The 21,919-nt window shown below is 43.7% G+C and overlaps 1 protein-coding gene across 1 annotated transcript; it reads left to right on the top strand.

Annotated features, from left to right (window-relative positions):
• Positions 1-1,482: 1,482 nt before the first annotated feature.
• On the top strand, positions 1,483-20,547 carry LOC306740857 (C-Jun-amino-terminal kinase-interacting protein 1-like; the record flags this gene model as incomplete). Its single annotated transcript, XM_079223093.1, has 12 exons — positions 1,483-1,569; positions 7,603-7,678; positions 9,985-10,545; positions 10,777-11,343; positions 12,759-13,025; positions 13,536-13,611; positions 13,698-13,864; positions 13,959-14,062; positions 16,015-16,125; positions 16,388-16,458; positions 16,594-16,692; positions 20,475-20,547. Exons 1-12 carry the CDS (start codon positions 1,498-1,500, stop codon positions 20,545-20,547), a joined length of 2,244 nt encoding a protein of 747 aa, XP_079079219.1. The 5' UTR covers positions 1,483-1,497.
• Between the last annotated feature and the right edge of the window lie 1,372 nt (positions 20,548-21,919).

The raw sequence follows: 21,919 nt of genomic DNA, 5'->3' as shown, positions 1-21,919 counted from the left end.
TTTGGGTTCTTTTTTAACCCAAATCATAGCTATGATTTGGGTTAGAGAATGTTCACATATTGAGTTATGATTTGGGTTAGTGAATGTTCACATATTGAGTTATGATTTGGGTTAGAGAATGTTCACATATTGAGCTATGATTTGGGTTAGAGAATGTTCACATATTGAGCTATGATTTGGGTTAGAGAATGTTCACATATTGAGCTATGATTTGGGTTAGAGAATGTTCACATATTGAGCTATGATTTGGGTTAGAGAATGTTCACATATTGAGCTATGATTTGGGTTAGAGTTGGACCTTACAGCTGCATCATTTCAAAGAAATAATCATCCTGAAAGTTTTTATAGGCCGACATGAAACCTTTTCATTTTTGCTGTGTGTCATCTTCATTTACTCTTAACCAGTAACATATAGACTGATATTTACACACGAACACTGAACAAAATCTCACATGTGTACCTTTTATTATAACACCCACATTATTTAAACAGCCCTAGTGGTTGCAGAGATACACCCTTTTTAGTTTGGGGATGACATTTCTGAGCCTAAAAACCTAAAAATAGGTTGTTTTCTTAAGACTGTTTTGCCGAATGACAGGTTGATTTGATGAATGACAGAATCATTATTTAGGTTCTGCATATTGTGGTGACTGTATGTTAAGTACTGGTTGACTTGTGTATTGGCTGAATTACTGGTTTGCTAGCTGTTTTATTGTCTGACAATAAAACAACAATAGTTTTTTGTTTCACTGGGTAAAATGTTAAATTGCTGGTAGACTGACTGAACTGTTAATTAAACCAGCAGACTAGTTCTTGGTTCACTGGTGATCTTCTGCCTGAGTAGTTTGCTGACTGACTGAGTCATTGACTTGGTTGTTCGCTGCTGGCTGGTTTATTGACTGACACACACACACACACACACACACAGTATTAGCCTTAACTCACAGAGAGCACAGGAGGCAGATGCGCCGATGATGTTATGCCTTACTCTGATTGGTCGGCCCTGACTGCCTCCTCCCCTTCTCTCTCCTTCTCTCCCTCTCTTTCCCTCCCTCTCTCACTACCCTCCCTTCCTCTCTCTGTCGGCTCATCCCATCCCTATGCAACACTCACCACATCCCTCGCTCTCGCTCTCTTCCTTCCCCCTTCTGTTTCTCTACCTCTCCTCTTCCGTTCTACTCTGTTCCTGCCGGAAGATGATGGTGCTGGTGGTGGTGATGATGATGATGATGATGTGACACTGTGGCCAGCCAATGAGCAGACGAGGAGGGAGTGGAGGGGGCGTGTACAGAGGATCTGATCGATGCTGAGGAGAACGCGGAGGAAGAAGGGGAAGAGAGGGAGGTAGAGGTGGATGGGGGAGGCCTCGTTCAAGGTGAGGAGCGCCAACGCTGGTTTATTAAAGGAGGAGAAGAGGAGGAGGAGGAGGAGGAGGAAGAGGAGGAGGAGGGAGGGAGGAAGCTGTCGCCTGTCAGAGGGAGATCAACCTGCACTGTCATGGAGAAATATCGACCCAAGAGACCAACCACCCTGGCTCTGTTCCCTCAGCTGCCACAAGCTGGCACCCAGGTAGGAGGCTGGGAGGAGCCCCGTGTTGCACATGAGCTGGCAGATTTATGTGTGTGTGTGTGTGTGTGTGTGTGTGTGTGTGTGTGTGTGTGTGTGTGTGTGTGTGTGTGTGTGTGTGTGTGTGTGTGTGTGTGTGAGCGTGCTTCCTGGGAGGATCCTGTCTTCAGAATGAGACAGTGTGTGTGTGTGTGTGTGTGTGTGTGTATGCAGTTGTGTGCGTGTGTGTGTGTGTGTGTATGCTAGCAGTGGGATGGTTCTTAAAATGGTTCAGCTGTAGCTGTACGTTGCTTCATTAATTAGGTTTGTGTTTTGGTGTCACTGTTCTCAGCAAATAGCCATAACATATTTATAATATTAACATCCATTGGTCAATCTACACCATGTAGCTTTAAGCAGACCCACATATGAGGTTAGGGGTTCAGTGACTTGCTCAAGGACACGTTGACGGAACACAGTCCCTGTTGTGATAAAACAAGAGGATCTGCTCTGCCATCTTGTGAAATACTGCATATAACCAGCATGTCTGAGATGGGTCAGCTGTATCTTCTAGTCAGAGAACAGAAGAAGAGGATAATACAATGCCAAGTCCCAAAACATAATATTGCTTTAGAACAAGTGTGGATGAGTGAAGTGTAGATGGAGCCCTGTCTGTAATGGGAGGTCTCTGGAGGGAGCCAGCAGAGTGACATCACTCACTCAGCAGTACTTTACATGTGTATACTTTCATTTAGTTGCATCGGTTCACTGTGTCAGTGCAGATCACAGCAGAGTCATCTCAACCTCACCTGGTTTCCTCCCAACAACATCCAACCACTCCATAGAGAAGCAGTTCCTTGTTTCCACTGGAACAGGACACGACATCCCTGTAGTTGTGACGCCTTTTGTCTGTCAAGGCCCAAATAATAATGCAATAGAAATACGGTGTGAATATATATGTGGGCTTTGGTTTAGATTGAATGTAACATACACGATGGTCGCCTAGTGTTGGGTTCAGATCCAGTAAAGAATTCCTTATCACATCTATCTATGTTTAGCTTTCAACATTTCCAAGTAACTGAAGTTGTAAAGAACTGAGAGAATATTTCCCTCGGATCCGAGCAAATGCAGGAATCCGCTGGCTGTTGGGTCCTGTTCATCTGTAACTGTCAATAAGTCAAGTTCACATTATCAAACCGTGTATTAACGTCAGACTTCACACAAGAAGAGGAAACATGGCATGTCCTCATAGCATGATGCTACTGATGACCAGTGCACTCCTATGCTAGCTTGTTGGAGCTCTAAGGCTAGTTCCTTTTCATTACACTGAGAGAACAAGGTCTTCGTCTGGTGGAGAATGTTGTTCATTAAAGCTAAAAAGTCAACAAATGCAATAAACAATTAAATAAGTAATCGTATTAAAGAACAACACGTTTCATTCTACGGTATGAACGTGTATTGACTGGACAGCAGTTTGCTGCCAACACATCACAAACACATCGACCTCGCTATTTTTGGCTAATGAATGGCTAATGTCTGTTTATAGGAAAATAAGAGGAATGAAAAAGGACTTGAGGTTGGTGACTGTTGGGCCCACATTCTTACAAAGACTGGTTTCCATCATGGCATCCAGACGGCAACCTCTGGTTCTGAAGAGTGAAGCCGATGCTTCATGTGTTAAAGCTGCATTCTCTCTCCTGACCACCAGGGGGCGACTCCTCTGGTTGTATAGAAGTCTATGCTTCATGTGTTGAAGCTGCATTCTCTCTCCTGACCACCAGGGGGCGACTCCTCTGGTTGTATAGAAGTCTATGCTTCATGTGTTAAAGCTGCATTCTCTCTCCTGACCACCAGGGGGCGACTCCTCTGGTTGTATAGAAGTCTATGCTTCATGTGTTAAAGCTGCATTCTCTCTCCTGACCACCAGGGGGCGACTCCTCTGGTTGTATAGAAGTCTATATAAATGACTCTACTTCTCTTGATGTATTCCCTCAGTAAACATTGTAAACATGAGTTTATGTCTCAATCTCTAGTTTCAAGTCTTCTTCAATACAGCATGATGTTCATTTAGTACATTATGGGATGCTTTAGAGTCAAACAGACCATAAAGCAGGGGACGCTTTAGGGGCGGGGCTACGAGGTGATTGACAGGCTGCTAGCCAACCAGAGCCGTGTACGGCGTCTCCACGTCGCTCCTTGGTTGCAAAAAAGATGTCGACGATCTAAGAGACCTAACCCAACACAGATCTCAGGACTCCAGCGGGACAAGAGGAGGCAGCCTCTGTGTTTACAGAGTGACCCGGTGACAACACCCAGAGGAAAGGGAGCAGAGACTACGCTACCAAACATACTCCATGTATTGATGGATGGAGTAAACTATAAGTGTAATACCTACATCAAAAGTGCACAAACAAGAAGGTCAATCATGTGGGAATAAACTGCAGGGAGCTCAGTGGAGAGCTCAATAAAAACAGTAAATAGTCACACAAACCAAATAAAATGTACAGCAATCACACAATAAGTGACAATAGTAAAATTCCCATGTAAAATATATGGCTGCACAGCACAAAACCCCACCAGCTCAAATACAACATCAAAAGGCCCATAGCTAGGACACTAAAATGTAATAGGCCTGGGGACAACAGTGGTTGCTCCTTCAAGGACTGTTAAAAAAAGAAAGAAACACATAAAGGAACCTGTACAGATACATTTCATAAAAACATGCATCAGAAGAGTAGATTTATTTAGTAGTTTATTTAGGCCCACTCCCACTACATCTACCCTCCGCCTGGCTTGTTCCCACGTAGGGATGGGGTGTTCAGGTGAGGGCAAGGTGGGCTACACGGTCCTCCAAACATCCTTTTCCTACGAGCAAGTTTGCTAGAGATACAAAATATCCATCTGAAGAATCCAGCCCAGTCATGTCAACTCTTTCCTAAGGAAAGTCTTATTCCTGTCCGACTTTGTCTCATCTCTGTGGTGAACAGTTGCATATGCAGGCTGCGTTTAGCAACGGTGTGTTCAGGCACTGACATCTGAGACGGACATCGTCCTCTTACTTTGCTGTGGAGCATTCAACCCCTGCAGCCACACAATAAGCACACATGGGCATGATGTAGTAGAATGTGAATTTGACAGATCCATGCATTTATGCACACCGTGTGGTGTGATGCTTTTGGACATACACCCTTCATATTCCTCCAGTGTGCGTAAGGTTGTTGAAGGCCTGTGGTGAGGAGGAGGAGGTGCTCCAGCTGATGCAGCACCCTGCTGACGCCCAGGAAGGGAACCACTTTGACATAAGTAATCTAATAATAAAGAGCAGCTCTCTGTAGCTTCTGAGTGGGCGGCTGCCTCCACACTGCCTACTGCTGTTAGCAAAGAAGCTAGTTGATTAGCATCACAGCAACCACAATGAGTCGAGCCTAATTACACATTTCTATATGTCAGAAACTCCAACCTGTTCATCATTCTCAAACCTTCAGCCAATAAGAATCCCTCAGTGTGCTTTGGTGATGGTGATGCTGTCAGACCTGGAGAAGATAGGTACTTTAATCATGTATTCATTCCTTTGAACTATTAGCAAACTATTTTAACTTCTAACTAATGCCATTTCTATAAGCTATGTCAATGACTTATCTTTACATTTTAGATATCTATTCCAACAGTGTATCCATTGCTATACATTTGATATTTTAACCAATAGTTTTGCAATCTGTTGTAATTGTTTATCCTCTACTTCTAACCATCTATTTCATGCAACTTTTAGCTGTCATTTTTTACAAGTCAGAGTCCAAGTAGGTCTGGTTGGACATCACTGCTCAGTGCATTAAAGGTTATTACAACAAAGGAGATCAGGCAGACGCAGCCCACCCTCATTTGGTTGTGGTATCAGGTTTAGCTAAACCCGTCTGCCCTTTTGCTCCCTGCATCCCTGACCAACCCCAATGTGTGCAAAATGATCACGGTGTGAAAGCAGAAGTCAGGGAATGATCAACGCTTGTTGGATACTTTGTCTGGGAACTCTGCAAAATTGTGAGCAAATCCATTAAGTAGAGAGAGATTTCACTTAACGTGTTCATCTGCTTTGGGCACTAGAGGAACATCTGGGGTTTTGCAAATTAGTGCCTTTGCATTTTTTTTGCGTCTGATTGCAGTTATCCATATGGTAAAGCATACATGTGTTATTTGAACCGAGAACACAAAAGACAAAAATTATGTGTTCAGACCGATATCAGGTCTTGCCAGTCGTGGTGCAGATATGTAATACGTCATGACCGCTGGTATACTTCAGGGCGTGACCCTCTTCATGGATGCAATTCAACTGCCACCAACTCTTCAAAGATGCTCATAATTCAACTGTAACTGACTATGTTTGGGCTGATCTTTGTGAATTTGACTATTTTTTAAATGAGGCTCATTTGCATAACCATTTTGAGCCAAAGGCATGCATTTAAATTTAAACAAATAGCACAGATGAACTGAGATGCTATTTCCTTCACCGTCTGAAGGTGCTTTTGGAAACAGAAGCTCAGGCCAGTTGAAGTCTGAACTACTGCTCAAACACTCTATATATATATATATATATATATATACTCTATAACACTCTAGTCTATTCTGTCCCAACGATGTTAGAATAAATCACTGGAATCGGTCAGAGTTCGATGCATAGAGTTTATTCCCTTCAAGGTTTCTAAGTATAAACCTCCAGAGACCAACTGAATATTAGATGGTTCCTCTGTCAGGGGCCAAGGCTCCACCTCTGTCCTTCCTCTGTTGGGGTCATTTCTAAGGTATTGGGGTCTGGCCCCCGCTTTATTTTTAGACTCTTTCTTTTATGACTCTGGAACTAATGGTGTAATTTACATGTTGTTAGGTTCATGGAAAGTCCTGAGCTTTCCCCCTTAAGTATGTTCCATTGACGTCTCATTTTCCTAATGGGATCTAGGAAAGTCAGAGTCTTACCCTCAGACATCTTCTATCCTTTTGAGTCCTCCAAGGCTGCGTTCTATTCTTCTCCAGCTATACATTGAGTCACACAGGTTATATGTTAAATCATTTAACCATACCATTCATACTAGTTCTGATATTGGTCTATTTGCACTTCAAACATGACATATATTGTGTATTGCTGGCTTACTATAACAAATCAAACTCCAACAGTGCTTTGTTTAACATTATTGTCTTATAGTGCAGGTTTTGCAGATGCATGATCAGACGATCCTTTTGGTGGATTCAGTGATGCTCTGCTGAACTAAACCGTCTACTAATGTCACGAGACCTTCGGGACAAAATCATGTTTTCATTGCTTTACAGTCATAGTAGCAGGTCAATTAATGCATTTTAACTGCATTGTTACCGTGTCACAGCTATTTCTGGGCTTCAGAAAATGATGACGGCGATGAGACTGTTGTTGGTATTAAAACTGACTTCATCAGATCTCTGTCTGCACATTGAAATAACCTCAGACTGAAAGAGAATGTCATCGTTGAGAGAGCTGAGCATAACACGGAGAGATAATGGATTCTCCCTCTCTCTCTCTCTCTCTCTCTCTCTCTCTCTCTCTCTCTCTCTCTCACACACACTCAGTAACCATAGTAGCTGTATGGGGTGTGCAAGAGAAAGAAGATGCATGATGGGATGTCAGTAAGTGAGTCAGCGTTCCATGACGTCGAGGCTGATCCGTTGCTTCCTGGTCAAGGCTCCCTCCTCTTCCCGTTCCAAAAGAGAGGGATATTTAGGGATGGATGGACAGATAGACATATCAATTAATAGATGCAGCAAATATATGGAACAGTAGCATAATGTATTAATAGGTGTTGACATTAATACCCTCTTTGTCAACAGCGATGTTTAATATAATGTCTGGATTTCTCTGGTTGAATCTAAGTTGCTCCTCCATGTAGAATCCTCTCAGTGAGCAGACACGCGTTATGCTTTAACACCTCAGGCTGGTGTGTGTGTGTGTGTGTGTGTGTGTGTGTGTGTGTGTGTGTGTGTGTGTGTGTGTGAGAGTTTCTGCTCTAACACTGCTATCCGTTTCACTAACTCTACCAGGACTCCATCAACAACAACTCTTTGGGCAAGAAGGACAGCTGGAAGGACTCCCGTTCCTCCTCCCCACACATCACAGGTATGTGCTGCACAGGTGAACCACTAAGTGACACTGAACCACAAACAACCCAAAACAAGTTTAAATCACAATGTCAAGATGGATTATAAGTTCATCAAATACAGTGAAACTATTGCAAAATGAGATATTTTCACAGAATTGACATTTAAAGCTCTGTTGCCATGAATAATTTGATCCGTAAATAAAATATAGATACCAACTATAGGTTTATGTGTTTTTAAGTATTTGTTAACACACTTTAATGCGCTCCAACATCATTGTTGTTCTTTTAGCCTTCAGCAGATTCAACAGCACATTTGACTGTGATCTCATTTCATCAAATTCATTTAAAGCCAAAGATACAACTCTTATAGGAAGATTGGTGAAATGGAAATGGCTGAAGCCACAGATGTCCTGTAGAGGCCGAGCATAGTTATTTTAATTCATTTTGTCACTTCAATTTTTTCATCATTTCAATATATTAACATTAAACATAAATACAAAAATGAGGTTTGTCAGACAATAATAAAGTACAGAAAAAAAGAAGAAAACAACACAACAGACAAACAAAACAAAACAAAAATCACAATATCACCCCGACACCCCTTTATTATCTCTTACCTGTACATTGCATGGACAGCCCTGCATTTATTCCTGCGTTTTCCTGAACACTTACATCCGAGTACTTGACCACTCATTTGTTAAAAAAGTCATTCCATTGTTCCATGCTTGGTCAGTTTGGGTTGAACACTAGTTATTCATAATCACCAGTTATCAATAATCTGGTGGCTTCTGCTCCGTGGCCTGCGTGGAGCCTGAAGACCTCGCTCACTGGGTGTAGAGCTTCTCTCTGCTGGACTTGCTGCATCGGGTCCTCAGAGTGTCCAGTGTCTGGTGCACATAGCAACAGAGTGCCCAGCTTGTGCAGAGCATCTCAGGTCCAGCAGATATGGGTTGGAGAGACGTGAACAGCTGTATATGAAGGAAGGCAGTTGGTCTGGGAGTAGACACTGCACTCTTTTTTATGGATTTTAATCTTTTAAAACTGTGGATTACCTCTTTTTTATCAGGCACCTTTTAAGGTATGGAACTTTTTTAAATGGAGGAGACTAGAACCTGCTTGCTTGCTCACTGCACTGGCGACTAGAAGAACCTTAACGGAGCCGGGTTGGACATCAGAGACAACACCAGTGTGCACCTCTGGAATGATCACCCTGAAGGAAGGGCTGGATGCAGCTGGTCCCGGACTGGTGGACGCACCGACGATGGCCTTTCCTCTTGGACTGAACGCCTCTGGGCAGAGTGGGTGCATGCTGAGCAGGTGGAGGAGGAGGAGGAGGAGGAGGAGATGCTGCATGAGTACAGCAGAGGAGAGGAAGCTCGTGATGCGACTGATCCTTTTCCAGATCTGGATGGGGTCTCAGGACCTTTATTGAGAAGAACGTGCTGTGAGGTTGTGGACCTGTGCACATCATAAGGATGAGCCTCCCATTAATAACAAGGCTGGGGATTTACAGTGGAAGATTTTACAAGTTTTTTCTTTTTTCAATCAACGATTTTATTTCTGTGAGTAACCCTTCTGTTCCTAGTGAAATAATCTGTTACCTTTTGAATGCTCTGCCGATGAATGCATGATGTCTGGAAATGGCAGCCGCTCAGCCTGATTGACGGTAGGAGAGGCCAACATGTCGATCTACAGCAGGAGGAAGAGAAGAGTGGAGGGCAGGACATCTATATATCTATCCATCCATCCATCCATCCATCCATCCATCCATCCATCCATCCATCCATCCAGAACATGTCCTCTTTAGGCCCATACAATTTAATGGCGAAAATTGTGAATGGTTTGCATTCAACTAAATACTGAATATCTCCTAAAACCCAAGATTCTGCATGTAATATATAACATAGCTCTATATATTAGGAGTATATGTGCGAAGTTTGGGTTTGATTGAGTGAAGTTAAGTATGTATAATAATTATTTTAGTTCAGGATTTTCGAGCGATCGTGTCTAACTCGGCCAACGCTGAAAGCTCCCACTCCCTGCCTGGTCCCTGAACGGTCTTCACTTCCCTCTATCCTGAGAGGAAGCTGGTTGGGTTTGGGAGATCGACGAAGAGGCTTGACAAAGGGCTGAGCCCCCATTTTGGGGGGCTTTGGGGTTCAGTTAAAATATTTAAAATGAATCGTGTGTATTTTTTCTCAGTTGCTGTAATTCTCATTTATCCAGGATAAAGGCCAAGTATGCTACTTTGATAATCCCTCTGTGTACAACTAATTGCCTAATACATAATCTGGTACTTTTGTTTTTTCCTGTGTGTCTTAAGGGGATCTAACGCCACCAGATCTCCAACCAAAAGCAGAGGACAAAGTTCAGCACAGCACGCGCCGCCCGACCCCAAAACCCTCCACGGCCAAGGCAGCGAACAGCAGGGCCAACGCTCAGGCCGCTGTGAACGCTGCAGACACCCGGGCTCGACTGCGGGAGAGGCAGGCGGCGGGGCCCACCCACACCCAGGCCTCCAGCACCCCGAGGAGCCAGAAGAGAGGAGGAAGAGGAGCCCCAGCAATGAGGGAGAGGAGCCTGGGAGACATCAGAGGAAAGGATGGAGTGACGGCCGGGAAGGATGATAGAAAAGGAGGAAGACTGTGTGAGCAGTCGAGGGCGAAGGAGAAAGAGAGGAATGGACAACAGAGGCCGAGAGAAACAAATGGACTGAAAAGCCGGGGGGCTGATGGGAAAGGAAAAGTCGGCGCTAAAGAGGTTAACAAAAGAGCTGCACTGAAGCCCAATAACACACAGTCCAACCAGGAAGTGTATCTTCCAGCCATGGTGGTCCCACGCACGCCTGTAGCACCGAGGACCGAGGACAAGACCCAAGACCAAGGTAACGAACCCATCTTCTGCACGGGGTGGTGAAAGGTTTCTAGTCAGTCATAGAGAAGAGTCGTGCTGTGAACCGGCTGGATTCTTTCTGCTAAAAAGGCTAGTAGTTTGCTTTTGACGTGACGTTTAAAGGAAGGTACCTCTAATCTAATCAGATCTGTGAAGAAGTTTAACTTGCAAGCAGTTGTACAGGTAACCACTATGTTACATCTAACATGTTGTGTGTTTTAAGGCCAAAACCATGACAGGACCCAGGACAACCCCTCTATCCTGTCCCGGTCCAGCAGCGAGGGGGGGTCCAACAGAATGTCCCTCAGCTCCGATACAGAAGGGCCCCCACCAGGGCCTCTGCATCCTTCTCTGGTCCACCGACTGGACCCTGACATCAGCGAAGAAGAAGGGGAGGGAGAGCCGGCTCCCTGCGTCAACGTCCAGACCGGCCTTACATGTAAAGAACACTCAGAGATGGACTGTACCAAGTCAGAGGTGGAAGCAAGGGGAGGAAACGGCGGCTGTAACACTGAGGTGGACGGCACCAACTCTAACACTCAGGGAGATGGTGCGGCTGCTCAGATTGAACCAAAGAGTGAAGCTCTGCTCAACTATGACTCTGTTAAATACACTCTGGTGGTCGATGAACACGCTCAGTTAGAGCTGGGCAGCCTCAAGGACTGCTTGCACAGTTACAACGAGCACAACGATGACAGCGATGCAGAGACGGTCTATCAGTCAGCCAATGAGGAGGAGGACCCAGAGTATGAGGAGGAAAGGAAGAGCAGCAAGGATTCAAGGAAGCAAGGTACATGTTCTTTTTTTACATGGCTCTTCTGTCCCAAACAGTTCATTAAAGGTCATGACGTTGAAGGGTTTATCCCTTCGGGAGCATGAATGTCCTCAGCAAATTCCATAGTAATCTGCCTGTTAAAGACATCTTATGTACAAACTACGTTTACAATTTGTCCTGACGGAAACTAAAACGCATTCTATGAGTCTCTTGACTAAAGACATTAACGACATACTTAAGTTCTGCACAGGAGCAGCAATCTTGTGTAAAAGTGTGAAAGTGTAGCGATCCTACACTTTCATTCAGCTAAAGTATTACAATCATTTTAAAAGCTATACAATAGTTTTTTTAACAATATTTTGGGTCAAATTATTGATTTTCTTTAGTAAGTATAAGTGTAATGCACAGCGAGGGTCATAATGTCTAAATCAACTCCTTTAGGGTGGTTCAAGTCGTGCTCACCCTGTCGGGTTTCTTTTCAAAGTATTGATCCTCTGGCTGTACATTCTTCTTGTTCTAATATCAATGATTCATTATGGTTATGGTCGTGGGGTTACCCAAAACATTAGGAATGGTCTTCTAGGGACCGTGAACATACACAACGGATGTAATGGCAATCTTCTCAGCAATGTTCAGCTCTGAATCCAAGAGTTGGAACGAGGGACAAACTTAGTGACTGACAGAAAATAGTCTTTATTAAACAAAACTGTTGAAACTTTACTGAAAATGGAGTGTCCATGTAGGACCCCACTGGCCATAACAAGAGGCTAAGTGACATAATACATTTTTTAAGGCCTTTAAAACCACATTACCTCACACTGTTCTTACACTCAGTAGTGCAATACATATCTGGGAGTGTACCTTTTGAAATAAGAGATACACCTTAATGTCTCATGATACACAACAACAATAGCATTGACTTGGAAGGACCCACATGAATGTGAAATACAGCCGACATTCCCTTGGCGACAATAAGTTATTTTTGCAACAAAAGAAAAACCCTTTCTTACAGTAAAGTTCAGCTTCATTTTAGTCTGTTGATCTAATGAAGGGATAATATTTGCATGCAAGATATGCATCTTTAACACCACTAGTGTGGGTGCACTCACTGCAAAGTTGAGGATTTCAAACCAATTCACTGTTTTCAAGGAATATTCTGAAGTACATGATAATGACAATAGAATAAGCTCTATCTGAACAAAAGCTAGCTAGCTAGCTCAGCTCGTGCTTTCACTTTTTGGGTTTATTTGTCCAATAAGGCATGATGATTTACTTTATGAGTAGAGGGCCCAATACTAGGCCTTGTGGAGCACCACACTAGATTACATGTGTATGTTAAGGAAGAAGAAGATGTAATCAAACCTGCATGATTCCTTGGTTCTTATTTATTGCTTCTAGTAGTTTAACATTTCCTTGTTTTTGGCTCCAAGACAGAAGAAAAGAGGAAGAAAAACGAAGAAAGGAGCAAGATGAGACTAAGAAGAGGAGGGAAGAGGAGGTGAAGAGGAGGGAGGAAGAGGTGAAAAGGAGGGAGGAAGAGGTGAAAAGGAGGAGGGAAGTTGTGGCAAGGATCTGCAAGCAGGTCAAGGTCCCTTCAGAGGAAGAAGAGTTGAGTGGAGGAGGAAGGCCAGGAGCTTCCAGAAGTAAGAAGTTCCACAACCTGTTTTCCAACAGCAGCTCTCATTACAGCGCTACAGGTGTGTATGTTATCTAAACAATCCTGCTCCTGTGAGTTTAGGCATAAAAAAGCTAACTAGGGTTTCTGTGATGTTTGACATTTTCTGAGCCAACATCAGCTGAAGCCTGATAATCACATCGAATTGTCATTTTGGTTTACTTTCAACCAACAAGCTTTATGTCTGTATTACTAACATTCATACAACGCTACGGGAGCCATTTGGATTTCAGTGTCTGTGCAGCACTTTTCAAACGTGGATTGTTTATAATTTTTAAGAAGAAGAAAGAAGAGGACACTTTATTTGTCATAGTATACATACATTTATGAAAATGTATTATCTGCATTTGACCCATCCTTAGTATTTAAGGAGCAGCCTTTATGAATAGATTTCCACCACATAGGAACTAAGCATTTTCATGGTGGTGTGCATTTGAGATCTCCATTCAAAATTGGATGACTTACTGTTGTGTTTTTTCCATTGAAGGATCCTATGATACATTATGAGTGTAACATCCATGCTGTCATTCAGGTGCCGGCTCCTTTGGGGTGTTCTCCTGTGTGTTGGATGGAGTGGAGAGACAACAGAGCCACAGAGCCGTCTACAGGTCAACACATGAACACACACACACACACACACTAATTGTGACATGTCCAAATAGACCCATGAGACTGAAGTCTGTACATGTTGTAGGTTTGTCCCCCGTCATGCAGATGAGCTGTACCTAGAAACAGATGACCCGGTGCTGCTGCTGAACCAGTCGGAGGACCTGTGGTGTCAGGGTTACAACATGAGGACTGGAGCTACTGGCATCTTCCCTGCCTTCTACGCCGTGAGAGTGGCTAAAGATATCAACCAAGGTACATTGCAAAAAACAGTAATGAAAACATTGAGTAGCACTACCATCAACAACATCTCATAAGTAAAGTTTTTTCTCCTCCTTTGTTCTCGCAGTCCAAAAAGATGGCTGGATGGACCGGTTCCTGGTGCAGTTCCTGGGTTCGGTTCAGGTCCCGATCCACAAAGGCAACGACATGCTCTGTGCTGCGATGCAGAAGGTACACACACACACACACACACACACACACACACACACACACACACACACACACACACACGCTGTACAATAGAGCCGACAACTGTGGAGCTATTGTTGGAGAAAAACACCTGAGCACCTGTGACAGTGGAATTTGTAGGACTTTTGTAGTAGTAATTCAATCCAATTCAGTTCATTTTCTGTAGCCCAAATTTGTAATTTTGGGCTACAGAAAATAAACTGAATTGATTAATGTGTACCTGACTCTTCAGGTACACAAATCAATTTTGCTCCACATTTCAAAAAGACATGTTTTGCGGAAGGGAGAGCGTCTGAAAAAGCAGCATTTGAGACTCGTAGCGGCAGATTCAAATTTCTCTGAATGTGTAATGTAGGATGTGTACACCCGCAATGAACCATTTGAGAAGCTGTAACTGTTGTGTTGAGTTTGGGTAGGAGAAAAATAAAAATACAAGTATGAAACTTTCTCTGTGAATACATTTAATACATTTACTGATACACACGTGTGACTATTTTCTTCACCTACAAATTCCATTGCTACTACAGGTGCAGGTGGTTTTCTCCAATAAGACTGCTATATTTCCACGTTGAGCATATAGCGAGTGGGAATCTGAAACCTGGCTCCTAAAAATGGGTCAGTTGTCCCCACAAAGTTCTTGGTAGAAAATTTTTTTTTTAAAGTAAACGGTAAATCCTGACAGGACATGTTGACATTAGTCACGTAACTTCCGTACCGGTTATTTAAACCAAACCACAATGTTGCCTGAACCTAACGGAGTTGTATCCTGTGAAGTTTGTATTGAAAACACTGTATTGATCTAAGCAGCTTAATATTGACCCGAGTTGCTGGACATTTTTGGAAAATGCACAAAAAGTGAGGAATAACTTTTTGTGAGATATCATAAGAACCGCTGTGTGAGGATACATTGAACAAGACGACCAAAAACTACCGGACTGACATGACAAGACGAGCATGGAGGCTCACTGGTTAGCGACAGCTACTTACACGTGTTTCATTCATTCATCTCTGCCTCCAGAGTGTAGGCAGGAATATTAAAGCCAAGACAAAAAAAACACATCTGTCTGAGATGTGGGTGAACTGCCCCTTTAACTGGACCGCCGTGCCTGTTGCAGCTGTAATCACTGCGTTTCCTTCACTGGGTACAAATCCTCATTAATAACTTAACAGCAGTGTTAAAGCTCCAGGCTCAGTTTGTAAAGAGAAGCGTTCTTTCCTTTCACCTCTTGTTTTACATTATACTTTTACTTTGCAGCGGGTGAAATAAGATAGTAAAATCATTGTATTGATTTATTGAGCGCATTAGAACACAAGTAGGAGTTCTGAGTAAGAGAGTTTGTTTTTAACCAAACTTGTAGATGATCAAGTACCTGTAGGAACATGCTCACCAACCTTCACAGGACAGAACATGCTCTGCTTATGTCTTCTGTTAGAATTCAACAGTTACAAGGACCTTTTTCTGGGAATACTCAGCAAAGAGTGGAACAATCCCAACGTCCAGTGTCTGTGCTTCTGACAGCTGAGATGCTGTTAGTTATGTTATCAGTACTTCTGCTCACTGGCTTCAGGAGAGTTTATTTGGCCAAATGGAAAACCAGTGGCCTCGTCACTTGTATATTTTTCCAAATACACATATTTATTTGTATCCTATTATTTATTACCTAACTGATGATCCAACATACACACCACATACTGGAGGTCACAACTGTATTTCTGACACTTTTCATGTTTTAACCCTCCCTATGGGCCAGCTTTGAACCCGGCCTTCGAGTAGCCGTCACAACCATAACCACCATGGTCAGATGATGATGACCCTCAGACTGGCCTAACACCACTGACCCATCTACAATATCTGTGTTTAAACCAGACCGTGCTGCTCATGGTCAAAGCTCCCCAGGTGTGTTGACTGATGGACTGGTTCTCTGTGTTCACAGGTGGCGTGTAACAGGCGGTTAGCAGGCCAGCGTCCTTCAGCCTGTGTGCTGGAGGTCAGTGTGAAGGGTGTGAAGATCAGTGTGCAGGACCAGTGTCACTCTGCACATAGGGTACGCATATATCTACCTAACTTCTTATGTTTCAAACCTTTTTAAATCCAGTCACCTGCTGCAGGTAATTATCATGTTGGCAATACGTTACTTTGCTGTAGTCAGGTGTAGCGCTGTACAGTGGCAAGCAGCAGTAACTACAAGCTATATTGATATTAATATTGATGTCTACTCTGACAAGTTGATTAAATATCCCAGATAGAACATTTTGGCCTTCAAGCATTCAGTGTGTTACATCTCCCTCTCTGTGTCCGTCCATCAGGGGGACCAGTGTTTCCACTTCTTCCAGTTGAAGAACATCTCGTTCTGTGGCTGTCATCCAAAACACAGCAAGTGAGTCGCCCACTGGAAGCGTTGCTTCATCGCATCCATTTCTACACTTGCACCAGCAGGTTTCCCTCGGCAGATATTTGTAAATGCACCTCTGAACTGTGCATTTCCTGAGTAATGCTGATCATTCCATTGCAGGTATTTTGGTATCATCACCAAACATCCCGACCAGCAGCGCTTTGCCTGTCATGTGATGATGTCAGAGACAACGTCACATCCTCTGGCTGAGTCTGTAGGGTAAGACCTGTTGTATTGTATGCTGTGTTCTTTTCTACTCTATTGTATACATAGTTTCTGACTTTTGCTATTGGATATGCATATCTGCTCAGGGCCAGTGGTAGAAAGTACTCAGAAAGTAACATGAAGTACTTGACCTTCATTTGAGTATCACTGGTTCTTGTGCCTTTATACTTCTACTCCATTACACAGGGACATACTGTACTGGCTCCACCATACTTCATGTACTCCCCTAGGCTATATCTTTTCTAAGCAAGAGTTACTAGAAACTTTGCTTATTTAGATTTTATATACAAAACATGTGATCAGCTTTTTAACAGGGAAGCGTATACATTAAACACAATAACAATATAAAAAGTATTTTAACCTATTTTCTCAAAAATGTAATACCCAAACTAAAAAAGGTGTATCTCTGCAACCACTAGGGCTATTTGAATAATGTTAGTGTTGTAGTGACTGTGACTTCATAATTCACCCTTGTTCTTAGTGTGGTTCTATACACTGTTGTTTCATGCAGTTATTCAAGTAATGTGTTATACACGTAGCTATTACTGTTCCGGGATCGCGGTCCCTTTAAGAGTTCGACTGTGGTTGATGAAGTATGCCCCAATGCTTGTTAGGTTAGAGGGCAGCGCCATCTTGTGTTGTTTTTTCGACATGTAAAATAAACAAGACACGACTTGTGTTCTCAACTGAAGGAATTGCCTTTTACTTTTAAATGCAAGTTCCTCACTGGTGACCCCGACGTTTGTTTGCTCGGCGTATTCGCAAACACGACTCGACCATGGCCGCGAACGCTGTTGCCCTCAAACTCCCCGAATTCTGGGAATCGTCAGCGGCGGCGTGGTTTGCCCAGGCGGAGGCGCAGTTCGCGTTGCGGGAGATAACCGCTGATGCAACACGGTACTACTACGTTGTGTCGGCCCTCGGTAACTCAACGGCGACCCGGGTGGTGGGTTTCCTTAAACAGCCTCCAGCTACGGAGAAATATGCAGCGCTAAAATCCCACCTGTTAAAGACTTTTGAACTGTCTGACGCTGAGAGAGGTAGCAGGCTTTTCTCCCTCCAAGGACTGGGTGATAGCAAACCGTCTGAGCTCATGGATCGTATGCTAGATCTCCTGGGTGAGCACAGAGCCGATTTTCTTTTCATCCAACTTTTCCTGCGTCAGCTGCCTTCCCAAGTCAGAGCTGCATTGGCCAACACCACAATCACTGACTGTAGAAAACTGGCTGAAGAGTCTGATAAATTTTTCCGGCCACGTAGGCAGGCTACTTTTCATCTGTGACAACATCTCTGGGCGGCGTTTCCTGTGCGACACGGGTGCACAGAGGAGCGTCCTGCCTGCATCCCGTTTGGACATGGTGACCGACAGCCATGGCCCCCCGATGGAAGCGGCTAATGGGACCACCATCCGCACGTATGGCACAAGGTACATTGATTTGCGCTTCGGAGGGCATCGGTTTGGCTGGGATTTTGTCACGGCAAAAGTCGCCGTTCCCCTCCTTGGCGCTGATTTTTTGTGTGCGCATGGACTGTTGGTGGATGTTAAGAACCGCCGTTTGATCGACGCTGTCACGTTCTGCTCTTATACGTGCACGCTCAGCGGGGCTGACCCCATACGACTGTCTGGCATGCTCTCCACATCGGATGACTTCCACCGTTTGCTATAGAGGATGTGGTTTTTGGTGAAGCCGGCACCACGCTCATGTGTGACGTCTCAACAGGCAGTCCTCGGCTGATCGTTCCCACGAGGTGGAAACGACGCGTCTTTGATGCCATCCATGGTCTCTCCCACCCTGGTTCGAAAGCGCCACAGAGGCTGGTGACGGCAAAGTTTGTTTGGCACGGCCTCAAAAAAGACGTAAGACACTGGGCTACCACTTGCCTTGAGTGCCAACGGGCCAAAGTACACCGCCACACTAAAGCCCCATTAGAGTTGTTCCCGGTGCCAGAGAGGCGGTTTGACCATGTTAACGTGGATCTAGTGGGCCCTCTGCCCTCCTCTCAGGGCTTCACAGGACCACCCGTTGGCCTGAGACTGTGCCACTGACGTCGTTGGCATCTGTCGAGATGACACGGGCATTGATCGGCACCTGGGTTGCCCGTTTCAGCACCCCTTCGGACATATCCTCTGATCGGGGCGCGCAGTTCACGTCTGAGCTGTGGAACGCGGTGGCCCAGAGCCTCGGAACAAAACTCCACCGCACGACTGCATACCACCCGCAGGCTAACGGGCTCTGTGAGCGATTTCATAGGTCAATGAAGGCTTCTCTTCGTGCCGGCCTCAAGGACAGCAACTGGGTCGACAAGCTCCCGTGGGTGATGCTTGGCATCAGGACTGCACCGAAGGAGGACCTGCAGTCCTCATCCGCGGAGCTTGTTTATGGCCAACCACTGCGGGTTCCAGGGGATTTTGTCCCTACCTCTACCGTTCCCTGGTCTGCGACGCTCCAGCGGGCCGCACTGCTGGACAATGCAGGATTTTTTGCTCCTTTCCCTACTTCCCGTCACGGCCTCCCTCAGTCGCACATCCCTGGTGGGCTTCAGACGGCTGAATACGTCTTTATTCCCCACGACGCTCACAGGGGGCCGCTACGCCCGCCCTACGAGGGCCCATTCCGTGTTTTGGAGACGGGAGACAAACATTTTGTGGTGGACATAGGTGGTAAACCGGAGCGACTCTCCATTGATCGCCTCAAACCGGCTCATTTGGACATTGATAGGCCCATTGAATTGGCCCAGGCGTCCTCCAGCTCTGCAACCACCCCCTGTTTCTCTCCCTCCCGGGACTTCCACACTCCGGGCCCCACACCCGTGTCGTGGTGGTACGCCTGCCACGGTGGTCTCTCCTCGACCCCCTGTAAAACACAGTCGTTCCGGCCGGTTAATGCGGCCGCCTCTCCGATGATTGTTTACTTATAGGGTGAATTCTGGGGGGACGCGTGTGGTGACTGTGACTTCATAATTCACCCTTGTTCTAAGTGTGGTTCTACATACTGTTGTTTCATGCAGTCATTCAAGTAATGTGTTATACACGTAGCTATTACCGTTCCGGGATCGCGGTCCCTTTAAGAGTCGTATACCCCAATGCTTGTTAGGTTAGAGGGCAGCGCCATCTTGTGTTGTTTTTTCGACATGTAAAATAAACGAGACACGACTTGTGTTCTCAACTGAAGGAATTGCCTTTTACTTTTAAATGCAAGTTCCTCAGTGTTATAATAAAAGAGTATAATGCGAGTTGTGTGTTCAGATGTGTACATATCAGTCTATATGTTACTGGTTATGAGTAAATGAAGATGACAATTATACAGTTTTTAGACCATATACCCCCTAGGGGTTCTTGTTTTTTAACAGGTTTTAATCCATCTTGACCCAGTGCAGCATTGAAGGGCTGCATACAGCTCAATGCATCAATTACAACGAGCAGATCATATAATGGTTTTTAAAAACTCTGCATAATAAGTACTTTAATTCTTGATTTTAAATTTGCGACAAAAATGTCAAATATTTTTACATTGAGCTATTTTCATTTTATTTAAAGATATTCTTACGAGTCATGCTACAGTTGGTGGAGGCAACAAATCCACAACCATAAAACCACGACGCGGAGTCGAACCCCGGTCTCGTGTTTGAAAGTCCTGTGTTCGTGACTATTTATTTCACCTGTATATACTTATATCTATCATTATATTATTTATTATGATAATAGCTAGTGTTGGGTGATACAACGCTCTCATATAGTGTTCTTCCCTCTGCTTTCTCTTCTCCGCGTCCCACAGGAGGGCGTTCCAGCAGTATTACAAGGAGAACATTGGCTACTCCTGTCCCACTGAAGACATCTTCATTGAGTGACATCCACACTATGTATTGAATACTCACTACTGCACGTAAGCTTGGTCTTACACAGCAAACTGGACCACTCATTTGTCTTTGTCAGAGTACTTGCATGGTGGATTTCTCTTCTTACCTGCATCCAGTGATACTTACTTTAGCCATGTCACAATATGTATACCTCTATGGATGGATTGGATCACATGAGATGTTCCATACACTGAGAACTAATGTGACATAAACCCTAAATGAAAATACGAATATGCGATTGATATATTTAATGGGTTATGTGACTACATGTAGATATTGGATGTAAAACCATATTGACAGCCTTAACTATGGAGTTAATTTAATGACAGAATATTTACGACATCAATGTGTGAATTTGCAACCATTGGTGAAATGTATAATAATTTAACAGTGACAGTTTGGGTAATTGATTAACCATGTAAGTCATGTATGAAAAACAAGAGTTAGTAGCTATGTTAGCAGCTCAGTGAGGTTGTGTTTAGAACAACCTCACTGAGCATAGCATAGGGTAGACTTTATAATAAGTACACACTGTTTAGCATTAGTAAAGCATAAATAACACTGAATTCATCATTTATAAAGCATTATTCCAACATGAATACTCATTAGTATGCAATTCATAAACACAGTTATAAATGTTTTGTTCTTGATTCATACGCTTGGGTTTTCATACTTTATAAATGATGGATTCCCCATTTGTAAATGAAGTATTAAGGCCTTATAGCTGCAATTCACAATTACTTCAGGTAGTTACTACTCGTTAGTTAAGTATTAGTTAAGTATGTTCTGTGACCCCAGCTAAAGTGAGGACTATCTACGCTTTACAAAGCATTTACAAGACATTTAAATACATTGTTTTATAATTTACTAACAGATCTTATTAATCATTTATAAGTCCTTAATACTTATTTTACAAATGGGGGAATCCATCATTTATAAAGTATGAAAACCCAATCATGAAACGCATAATAGTCAAGCTTATTAATCAAGAATGAAACATTTATAGCTGTGTTTATGAATTGCATACTAATGAGCTACCAATGAGTGTTCATGTTGGAATAATGCTTTATAAATTATGAATTAAGTGTTTACTCATGCTTTACTAATGTTAAATAGTGTGTACTTATTTTAAAGTGCTACCCAACATAGCTTGAAGCTACCTTAAATGCTCATTTCAGCAGCTAACACGTGATCATGACAATGTTTATCATGTCAGCAGCTAAAACATGACAATATTTATCATGTCAGCAGCTAACACATGAACATGACAATGTTTATCATGTCAGCAGCTAACACGTGAACATGTTTATCATGTCAGCAGCTAACACGTGAACATGTTTATCATGTCAGCAGCTAACACGTG

The sequence above is a fragment of the Taurulus bubalis genome (assembly GCF_910589615.1).
Source record: "Taurulus bubalis genome assembly, chromosome: 9".
NCBI lineage: Eukaryota > Metazoa > Chordata > Actinopteri > Perciformes > Cottidae > Taurulus > Taurulus bubalis.
This window is presented reverse-complemented; position numbering and strand designations above follow the sequence as displayed.